The 11,417-nt window shown below is 32.7% G+C and overlaps 2 protein-coding genes across 2 annotated transcripts; one reads left to right on the forward strand and one right to left on the reverse strand.

Annotated features, from left to right (window-relative positions):
* Positions 1-911: 911 nt before the first annotated feature.
* On the forward strand, positions 912-3,851 carry crn (pre-mRNA splicing factor crn). Its single transcript, XM_089697477.1, has 5 exons — positions 912-1,094; positions 1,184-1,369; positions 1,481-1,596; positions 1,860-2,016; positions 2,182-3,851. Exons 1-5 carry the CDS (start codon positions 1,056-1,058, stop codon positions 3,826-3,828), a joined length of 2,145 nt encoding a protein of 714 aa, XP_089553603.1. The 5' UTR covers positions 912-1,055; the 3' UTR covers positions 3,829-3,851.
* A 412-nt stretch (positions 3,852-4,263) lies between these two features.
* Naa20A (N-alpha-acetyltransferase 20 A) lies at positions 4,264-8,859 on the reverse strand. Its single transcript, XM_089697493.1, has 5 exons — positions 8,632-8,859; positions 5,071-5,186; positions 4,810-4,939; positions 4,460-4,596; positions 4,264-4,371 (listed from the first exon to the last, which is right to left on the reverse strand). The coding sequence occupies exons 1-5, from the start codon at positions 8,682-8,684 to the stop codon at positions 4,286-4,288; spliced, it is 522 nt and encodes a 173-aa protein (XP_089553619.1). The 5' UTR covers positions 8,685-8,859; the 3' UTR covers positions 4,264-4,285.
* Positions 8,860-11,417: the final 2,558 nt, after the last annotated feature.

Raw genomic sequence — 11,417 nt, forward strand, 5'->3', positions numbered from 1 at the left:
ATAATACATTCGCATTCATAATATTAGAAAGTATTAGTAAGTAATGTATCATACAAAACACACTACAAATTTATTTAAAAATTTATTTACATTTTTAAAAGAGTTTTAATTTTAAAGTTAAATAAATAATTTGTAAAAATATAGTTCTTCTAGTAAACTTTATATCGAGTACAGCGTTGATCAGGTCACATCACTACAATAAAATGGCGGCAGTGAGGCGCGCGAGCAAGCCTGCGCGTGTCCGCCTCCCACCTCCCCCTCACCCCCGCGATGCTAGATTTATTTTCATAAAAATAAGTATAAGTAACATTCGACTTACTGATGAAATGTGATACGGGATTTCAAATTTGTGTATTTTCTAGTATCGTTTTTGCAAGATAGAATTGCACATTTCACCATGTTTATTCCTAGATATGAATAAAAATCCAGAGCAACGCACTTCGTCAGCACTCAAGTCTCAACCACGACTACGAGCGCGCGCGGCGGGAACGTCGTGTTGTTCCCACCTGTGCCTACTGTTCCCACTTGGTTGTTCGCACTCTATAGATACTGTGATAGATACTATCTATACTCCACTATACTCTAAGGGCGTATTCAGAAAGAAAGCTTGAAACTTATAAGCGCTTATAAACGCTTATCGGCGCTTGTCATGTTCATTGTCTTGCTTGTCATATTTATATGTACATGACAAGCGCCGATAAGCGCTTATAAGTTTCAAGCTTTCTTTCTGAATACGCCCTAAGGTCAAAAGTCACATCAAAATTGACATGACATTACAAATTAAAGAAACCCACTCAATCCACGCTCAATCAGGGGATTGACAGACGGAGGGCCGTCCCCTTTTATGAACATAATACATAATCTGTCGGAATAATTTCAAATAATCTGCATTTTGAATTAGACGTTTTGCGTCATTTTGACATGAGTTTTCACATGAAACATTTTATGACACAAGTCCGTTTCATTCGCGTTTAGCATCAAAAGTACACAATTATTTAAATAAATAGCTTCTGAAGCTTATCCTTTCATATTCATAGTTATTTTCTTACTTCAAAATGGAAGGCAAAGCCGCTAAAATGCCTAAAGTGGCAAAGGTAATATCATAAACTTGAATTATAAATTGTCCATTTGTTGAAAATAATTACATCCCTTTGAACACCTTCTTATTTAATATGTATTACAGGTTAAAAATAAAGCACCAGCAGAGATACAAATTACTGCAGAACAGTTACTTAGAGAGGCTAAAGAAAGAGACTTGGAGATATTGCCTCCACCACCAAAACAAAAGATCTCTGATCCAGAGGAACTTCGAGATTATCAACATCGAAAAAGGAAAGCTTTTGAAGACAATATAAGGAAAAACAGAATGGTAAACATTATTTGAATTTGAGAATATTAACTTATCTTTTTAACCATCCATGATAGCACTGGTATTCATTCATCAATTTTGTCTATGCAATGTAAAGTGTGTTTATTTTAGGTAATTGGAAATTGGCTAAAATATGCACAATGGGAAGAATCACAGAAGCAAGTGCAAAGGGCACGCTCAATATATGAACGGGCTCTGGATGTTGATCATAGAAATGTTACACTCTGGTATGAAAATATAAAGTATTTTTTTATGTTTATAATGGTAATAATTTAAAGCGTATCCCAATGAAATTCTGACTTTTTTGCAATATCTAAACTATTCCATGTACTTTAGGAATTTATTTATGTGAAATTTTTTACATCTGAAACAATCCTTGTTCCAATTATTTCACATAAACAGGAGTTAACTGTTTTATGAGTATTCTATTGAAGCTTTAGCCCTATTCAATTTGTTAAATAAATTATTGTATAATATTAAATTTATTCAGGTTAAAATATTCTGAAATGGAGATGAGAAACCGACAAGTCAACCATGCAAGAAACTTGTGGGACAGAGCAGTCACCATTCTACCCAGAGTATCTCAGTTTTGGTATAAATACACTTACATGGAGGAAATGTTAGAAAATGTAGCTGGAGCAAGACAGGTGAGTTAGAAAAATAGTTTGAATTTAAATTTTTATTTTTGGGTATCAAATAATATATCTTCAGTTCTAATAAAAACTTTATAAAAAAAAATAACAATAATTTGACTTCTTCTATTTCTGAGTCGTATAACTACTATGGTTTTAAAATTTAGTTTATGTTTTAAGGTATTTGAACGATGGATGGAATGGCAACCAGATGAACAAGCATGGCAGACATACATCAATTTTGAACTACGCTATAAAGAACTTGACAGAGCTCGCCAAATATATGAAAGATTTGTTATGGTTCACCCAGATGTCAAAAACTGGATCAAGTATGCAAAATTTGAAGAAAACCATGGATTTATTAATAGTTCTAGAAAAGTCTATGAAAGAGCAGTTGAGTTTTTTGGTGACGAGGAATTAGATGAAAGATTATTTATTGCTTTTGCAAAATTTGAAGAGAATCAAAAGGAACATGATAGAGCTAGAGTCATATATAAATATGCTCTCGATCACATTCCTAAAGACAGAAATAAAGAACTTTATAAAGCTTACACCATCCACGAGAAAAAGTATGGAGATAGATCTGGTATTGAGGATGTTATTGTTAACAAGAGGAAATATATGTATGAACAAGAAGTAATAGAAAATCCAACAAATTATGATGCATGGTTTGATTATATAAGACTTGTTGAAAATGAAGGTAATGTGGATGTCATTAGGGATACCTATGAAAGAGCCATAGCAAATGTACCACCAACAAAAGATAAACAATTTTGGCGGCGTTATATTTACTTGTGGATTAACTATGCACTTTACGAAGAATTAGAAGCGGAAGATGTTGAACGCGCCAGACAGGTGTATAAAACTTGTTTAGAACTTATCCCTCACAAAATATTTACTTTTTCTAAGATATGGCTCATGTATGCTCAATTAGAAGTCAGATGTAAGAATTTAAAACAGGCCAGAAAAACTTTGGGTATGGCTCTGGGTATCTGCCCAAGAGATAAACTGTACAGAGGTTATATTGATTTAGAAATACAACTAAGAGAATTTGATCGGTGTAGGATATTGTATCAGAAATTTTTGGAATATGGACCAGAGAATTGCATTACATGGATAAAATTTGCAGAACTTGAAACTCTGTTGGGAGATATAGATAGAGCAAGAGCTATTTATGAGATAGCTGTTGGTCAACCAAGATTAGATATGCCAGAGTTACTATGGAAAAGTTACATAGACTTTGAAGTATCACAGGGTGAAACTGAAAGGGCGAGACAGCTTTATGAAAGATTATTAGAGAGAACAGTACATGTGAAAGTTTGGTTGTCATATGCAAAATTTGAGCTCAATGCTGAAAATCCAGATAACATAAATATTGAATTAGCGCGACGTGTTTACGAACGTGCAAATGATAGCCTCAGAAGTGCGGGAGAAAAAGAATCACGAGTTCTTCTTCTCGAAGCTTGGAAAGACTTTGAAACAGAAATTGGTGATGAAATCAAACTCGAAAAGGTTATGGCGAAAATGCCAAGGAGAGTTAAAAAGAGACAGAAAATTGTTAGTGAAAGTGGAGTTGAAGAAGGATGGGAAGAAGTCTTTGATTACATATTCCCTGAAGATGAAATGGTCAGACCTAATCTTAAATTATTGGCTGCAGCTAAGATGTGGCGAAAACAAAAAGAAGTTACAGATGTTCCAGAAACAGATGATAATCCAGATCAAGAAAAAGAACAAGAAGAAACAGAAGAAAATAAAAATACAGAAGATAAAGAAGAAAACAATAAGGGTGATACTGATTCTGACTCTGACAGTTCTGATTCTGAATAATAAACAAATGAATTGTATTTCAATTTTCGTCTTTCTGTGTTGTATTGTACAGTGTTATTTAATGAATCTTATTGCAAAATTTTCTGGATAGGTCAAAGATCTCTGTATAATTATTCCTTTAATAATAATTAATCAATAACCTACATGTTTAAAAAGGATGTATGTACATGCAAATTATGATAATAAGTGCAGTAAAAATAATTTAAAATCTCCCTTGCTATAAACTCGTGAATGGCTCAACCAATTTGATAATTTTTTATACAGTTTTCGTTAATGCACAAGAAAGGTCTTATGGAGTAAACAGGAAAAAGGGGCAATAAGGCAGAACAACATCTGTTGAGGCCGCGCAATAGGCTTGGGCAGGTAGTGGTATAATGAATGTAACTCTTTGAAGATTAGAAAGGTAAAATATAGCTCAATATGAAAATGAAAAGATTGTCCTTTGTAAATATTTTATTTAGTCAACATCTTCTGGACGCACTGGATGAGATACTGGTATAACTGATTTCTTATGGATATCTCTAGAGCATGCTTTCCTCATATCTAAAATGTAAAAAAAGAAGATTATTACAAAATAAATGTTCAAAATTCTTCAAACTATGCCTAAAATGAAACAAAAAATTTTAATTACCATAAGCATCTTCATCTGGGTCTCCAGAATAATATTCTAGTACTGTTCTATATACAATATACCCCAAATTTTTATACATATTTATGGCAACTTTATTGCTCACCCTTACAAATAAGTCAACAAAATATGCCTTTTTTCTGAAAATAAAATATGTTATTAATTATGTTTTAATAATTTAGTAAATCTGGATAGATAGTGTAAAGTGATCAAATCCATTGAGAGAAATGTATCTAACAAATAATACAAATACTAATTTTATCACATAATGTTATCAAAGCATATATAATACAACACATATAATACTTTGCATACAACATATATACATGCTTTGCTAAAACATGACATCTTACTTTTCTGAGACGTCTTCGAGTATGTTCATCAAAGTGGCAGCGATGCCCAGCCGTCTATAGTCAGGACTCACTGTGAGTGCAGTAACATGTCCGTGCCAGTTTTCCCCAAGTCCTTCAGCTTTTCCCATTACTAAACAATAAAGCTATTTATCACATTTTTTCAATTCCATATACAACAAAATTCATGCTTAAATGATTTTCTTCCTGTTCCATATGCAAGGAGTTTGTATAGTAAAATATATTAATTAAGTAGGTACTTACTGTATCCCATAATCTCGCCACTTGGTGATTCAGCAACTTGGAAATACTCTGGCCAGTGAGCTAAGTATTGAGTATAAAATGATAATCCATAAGTTTCAGTTAATGGATCCAAGTTCCTGTAAAATAAGACAAATGTATATTTGATTTTTTTTTTTTTTATAGCAAAAAATTTGTTTTTGCATAATATCCATAATAGTAAGACAGGCCTAAAATATTGGGATCTGGGTGAAAACTAAAGACAATGGTTCAATGTTGGAACTTGGAATTAAGGACAGGGTATATTGACTATATATGGCTGCACAACAAAAGCGTATTTTACGCAAACAATTTGTGTCCCTTCGTCCAGCATACTCACCACAACTCACCATGGAATCCTGATATTTCATGAATGTCAAAAAACTGTTCTGAAATAGTGCTAAATAGTGCCCAAAGGAAAAAAATAGTGCTCTTGTACTTGCGAAGTTATAGCCATAGTTCGATGAGTATGCTGGACGAAGGTTTCGCCCAGCATACTCACCTCCGTCCGGAGAATCTGTATACGCTTCAAACATAATTCATACTTCAAAAAATAGTTCCCAAATAGTGCCAAACGGTGCCCAAAAAGAAAAAACAGTGCTCGAATAACTTCGGAGTTACAGGCTTCGTTCAGTGAGTATGCTGGGCGTAGGTTCTACGCCCAGCATACTCACCTCAGTGCGCGAATATCGAACGAGCTATAGGAACAATTTACGTCTCAAAAAATTGTGCTTAAAATAGTGCCCAATATCAGTCCAATTTTTGCTTGACTTTTGACCTAGAAAACCATTAAATTTGATTGTAAACTTCTACATACATTACATTGAGTACAGTCGAATACAATATTATTAACTTTCTTTCTAACAATTTTTGTCTTGTGTAAATTATTTGTTTTGTTATATTGTCTATGTAAGGGAGTATTTACTTTAGAATCGCAATATTATTAATTACACATTATTTTAATAATACTTTATAATAATATGATTAAGCCTTCGCGCGTCGCATGGGACCCCGGTAGCTAGGAACAATGATTTTATATATTTGTCTAGATCACGGCGCTTGAAGGATTAAGATATCAAATGAAGTAAATCATGCATGAAAAATAAAGTTGCTGTTATTAATGCTTACATTACAACTGACAAAATTATTCAAAATAATCATTTTCCGGATCAAGGACGGTACCACAACGTTTACGGAATTGACCTGTATTCCTCATGTGATAAAGTTCAATATAGTGTGGCAGTAATGGATGCACGTACGGTCAATAGGTATGGGGCTTACGACGCGCGGCGCCCGCGACGCTGAACATTTTTTTATATGTAGAGTAAGTGCGCCAATTATGGACTGGTTCCGTAATATGGACTACCTTCATTTCTCGAAAACCATCAGTCATAGGTAGGTATCGGTCTCCGCAAACTAAATTTCACCCCACCAGAGCCTCGCCAGTCGTTTGTCGTTGGGCAGAGAGCACGCACGCATTAACGGCAGCCATTTTTCGTTTTTGTCATCGCGCGATGTAATTTTTTACCTAACTTCGTAAGCTCATAACTTCATAAAATATTACTGTTTGGAAAAGTGAATTACACCAGGGGAAAGGTGAGTTGCTTTACAATCATTCATAATAAGTTGATATATCTAATAGTTTAAATATTTTTCTTAGCAACAATATTACCGTAAAAATGTATGTGTATTATAATATGGACCACCGGCATGTTTTAAATATGGACTAGTGGTCCATCTATGTAAAAGTCAAATAATTTTATTTTAATTTATTTTAATTTGATTGTTTAAGGATAACATCTACAAATACAGACAAACATGGGATAAAGAGGCAATGGCTAATGCAATTAAAGCATGTGTTTAAAGCAAGCAAGCGCGCGTTTGCATTATGCGGTTTTCGTGCCACAGGGATAAATCCCGTTAATAGACACGTCTTCGAAGATCATGGCTTTATTGACGAAGACCTTCCAGCAGTAGAGGGGCCTTCTAATGACCCAGCGCGCGATATAAGGACACCAGTTGATATAATTCCTGATAACCCGATACCTCAGCAAAGGGCTGTTGTACCTGAACCCGATAACTGCTTACCTGAGACAAAGGCTGTTGCATCTCCCACACCTTAATCTGTAATTGAACCATCACCCCAGACCCGTTGACGCCTACAATCTTGACATCTTTTTTTCAATAATTTTGTACCAAATTCACTATGGTCCATATTTAAAACCATGTGGTCCATATTTTGTACACTTTTTTCTAATGAGCAAAAATGACATATTTTAGAAAATGTTGATTATTTATAAGATTTTAATGTTCCTTAAGAATTCTAATATTTGATTTTGTTCCTAAATAACTACCGAACCTTTTAAAATATATAAGGCTGATAAATCTTTATAAATCTGAGTTTTATTACAAAAAAACCTTATGGTGGTCCATAATTGGCGCACTTACTCTATATTATATACAATATTAAAACTACAATTTTTTCTATTTACATTGATTATATTATGAATGTTAACAAAAGCTGTGAACTAGTTAACTAGAATTCTGATTACTTTGGCCCTTTAAATAGTAATAAATAATAATTAACGTAAGTAATTAAAAATGTTTTTTATTGCTAAACCTTTCATTGATGAAACTATTGGAAAGAGTTTTAAAAATTTGTATAACTATGTCACAGTACTAGTTTTGACTGGTTATAAGTTTTGCCTGCAACATATATACAAAAAGAAACTGTATAATTTCCTTTTTACAATTTTTCAAGATATTAATTTTATTGGCTGCAAATGACTGTTTTTATTCAGACAAACACACAATGCAATGAAGTAATAGACTTCATTTACGCTTAAAGTTTCATTCATTTATTATTATTTATAAAATATAATATAATAATGCATTTAATCGAAAGTTTTTGACATGTGAGAAAATACCATAATTATTTCCAATAACATGAAGTCTACAATTAGAAAGTTTAATATTTTTGTCCAAAAACATGTGTCGACGACTGTACCCCATTTTACGTTAGTATGTAGAAGTTTACATTAAAATTTAATGGTTTTCTAAGTCAAAAGTCAAGCAAAAATTGGACTGATATTGGGCACTATTTCAAGTACAATTTTTTGAGACGTAAATTATACCTATAGCTCGTTCGATATTCGCGCACTGAGGTGAGTATGCTGGGCGTAGAACCTACGCCCAGCATACTCACTGAACGAAGCCTATAACTCCGAAGTTATTCGAGCACTGTTTTTTCTTTTTGGGCACCGTTTGGCACTATTTGGGAACTATTTTTTGAAGTATGAATTATGTTTGAAGCGTATACAGATTCTCCGGACGGAGGTGAGTATGCTGGGCGAAACCTTCGTCCAGCATACTCATCGAACTATGGCTATAACTTCGCAAGTACAAGAGCACTATTTTTTTCCTTTGGGCACTATTTAGCACTATTTCAGAACAGTTTTTTGATATTCATGAAATATCAGGATTCCATGGTGAGTTGTGGTGAGTATGCTGGACGAAGGGACACAACAATTTTTAATAAACTCTTACACATTATTAAATTTTAACATATCTTCACACGTGAACGGCCTAATAGTTGTCATTGTATTTATTGAATTTGAATACTTTTTCAAAACACATAAAATGTTAAAAATTTCAATCTATCTTGATTTTATTGGGATTCTTTGATTCCAATTTTATGTTAACTTTTCACTGTGCTTTTCACCATCCGCATTTTCATTTGTTGTGACGGAGTGCGGACTGCCGGTTTCACGCCATTGATCTAAAATTATAAACAGACGTTCGAACTGGTGCGACCGGACCACCGTACTCGTGCGGTGCGATCGACTCGCCACACGACCGCACCGCACCTAGGGTTGCCAGTATTTGATTTAAGGGTTAACAGCATCAAAAATACGAGTTTTAGTTATTTTTTACGGGAGATAATTAAAACAGCAATGTTAAATAGAGAAAATTTATTTTTGGCATTTATATTTGCTGTTGGAAGAAACAGCTTTTAATAGCTCTTCATTTTCTAAAGCGAATGTATAAAAATCTTTGCACGATAATTTAAAATTACATTTAATTAATTTGAAGCTTCGCCTTTACAGTTTCAATATTCAATCGGTTTCGGCTATCCGTCCAGGCATTGCCGCACAAAGAAAATATTCTTTGTTTAAAAATTATGATTAAATTTACGATTTTTAAAAAAACATTTAAAATATTGGAATTTTCGCGGCCGACTGAGCTAAATAAATTCGTATAAAAAAATAGATACACTAGTGACTAGATAATTTATTACGTTGCTAATATATGAAGTGATTAAAGGCGCAAATTATCCCTTTTTGAAATTTTCGATATTGTCGATAGAGGCGAAAGTATTGTAATTTTTACTGATTTTCGTTTTTATTTTTTTATATTATATGCAGGCGTTAGTAGAAGCTCTGTTTAGTACCAAAAGAAACCTTGAACTGAGTTCTACATGTGACAAAAATACCACATTCTAGCCACGAAGTTATTACGAGATATAGATTTTCAAAGAATGTCAGGGTTGTCCCTAGTAAACAAAATTATATATATCATCTATCTATTACCAAGTTTTTGTTTATGTTTTAGTCGTTAGTTATAGTCGATATTTCAATATATTATTATATGTAGGTACATAATCTTTATATGTAATAAATTAACTGAACAAAAAAAATATCTTAGATTTATAAGACAATTCAATAATATCAAATTAATACAAATTAATCTCCTTTTTTTGTGAATATTTCGAGCATTGATCATAGTAATCTCATTAAAAGTCAAACCGAATTCCTTGAAAATCTATTTCTCGTAATAAATTCGTGGTTAGAATGTTGTATTTTTTTCACATGTAGACCTCAGTTCAAGGCTTCTTTTGGTACAAGTACAAGTACAAGTTACAACCATTGAAAAGAAGTAAACGAAGAGAAAAGAATGGGCAAAATTATATTTAAAAGACAGGGATTCATTCAGACATATGCAGTCATATCATAAATCTTTGTAGAGTTCTAAAATTTATATTATTAATCTTTTTTCAGTATTAGCCACGTCATCCGACGCCATCGCCATTGATAACGATCGACCGACGTCCGTTTTGTTTGGCGGTAGAACTATGACTAAAGCTGTAATAAGTATATAGTCTATGACTAATGCGCTGTCCGGTGCGATCGCCCGTCCACACGCGCGAATTTGGTACGGTCCGCACCAAGTTCGGATGAAAAAACCATCGAACCAACCGTACCGTCAATAATAATAATTATGTCCGGCGGACCACTGTACACATGATCGAATATGGTCCGGAGCGCACCAAGGTCACGGTGCGGTCCGTACCAAATTCGAACGTCTGTTTATAACTTGAGTTCTGACCATTGACCACAGGGCACAGAATATCAAGATTAAGAATGAAAACATGCGAGTCACAGATTAGTAATAGACTAGACGAGATATATATATATATATATATATATATATATAGGCTAGGATGCGAGTTGTTATTTGAGAATTTTCTAATCTTTTTACAAGTTATCTTTTTACTATGTATATCTATGATCGAAAAGAAGATGCAGACAGCATTGTAAAAATTTCATTACATTATAAGTATTTGTAAGTAACTTGAACCGTTTACTAATAATTTAATTGAATAAAATACAGCCATAGTCTAGACATATTAATTATTATTCACTACTGTTCCACTTATTTTTTGTATAAATATGGTATTTTTTTATTTACAATGAACTAATAATACAACAAAGAACAAAAAATATTTGAAAAGATGAATAGAATAAGAGAATAGGTATATAAAATAAAATATTTTTCAGTATGTGCATTGAAGCGTCTTCCACGTTAATAATAATTTTGATTTCAACACAAATTTAGGTAGCTATTATAAAAAGATAATTAGATATTGATTGGATATCATTTGGATATCATCAAAAATAAGCATTACACACACTCTGCGCTAGTCGTATTCTTTGCACTTCTACGAATAAGATAAATGACATTAAAGGTACACAAAATGAAAAATGTATAAATATAAATCCTTAGATATAAATAATTATAACACCTAACTACAATTATTTTACTATTATTCCAATTTTTTCCATTTCAAAGTAATTTAATTGGGATTGAATGGAGATAAAAGTTGTCCAATATGTTGCTTCATGTGGCTACATTGCCATGTTTAATGTTGTTTACATATTTTGTCTGTTTGCTCTTGTTTTTAATGAATTTTACCCAATAATGTAGAGCTATTTGATCTGAATGATTATATATATAGTATCTCAAATTACTCTCCATGTATTAAATATATTTTT

This window comes from Colias philodice, chromosome 7 (genome assembly GCF_061535455.1).
Source record: "Colias philodice isolate Cphi_HAF_F1 chromosome 7, ilColPhil1 Martin Lab GWU primary, whole genome shotgun sequence".
Taxonomy (NCBI): Eukaryota; Metazoa; Arthropoda; class Insecta; order Lepidoptera; family Pieridae; genus Colias; species Colias philodice.

What these genes read in the sequence shown, in the direction of transcription:
- crn (XM_089697477.1), top strand. Translation starts at nt 1,056, where the DNA reads ATGGAAGGCAAAGCCGCTAAAATGCCTAAAGTGGCAAAG. An exon ending in AAATGCCTAAAGTGGCAAAG is followed by an intron (nt 1,095 to 1,183) that starts GTAATATCATAA and finishes TATGTATTACAG; the next exon opens with GTTAAAAATAAAGCACCAGC. An exon ending in CATAGAAATGTTACACTCTG is followed by an intron (nt 1,597 to 1,859) that starts GTATGAAAATAT and finishes AAATTTATTCAG; the next exon opens with GTTAAAATATTCTGAAATGG.
- Naa20A (XM_089697493.1), bottom strand. Translation starts at nt 8,684, where the DNA reads ATGACAACTATTAGGCCGTTCACGTGTGAAGATATGTTAAAATTTAAT. An exon ending in ATGTTAAAATTTAATAATGT is followed by an intron (nt 5,187 to 8,631) that starts GTAAGAGTTTAT and finishes CTTATTTTACAG; the next exon opens with GAACTTGGATCCATTAACTG. An exon ending in CTCGAAGACGTCTCAGAAAA is followed by an intron (nt 4,597 to 4,809) that starts GTAAGATGTCAT and finishes TTTTATTTTCAG; the next exon opens with AAAAAAGGCATATTTTGTTG.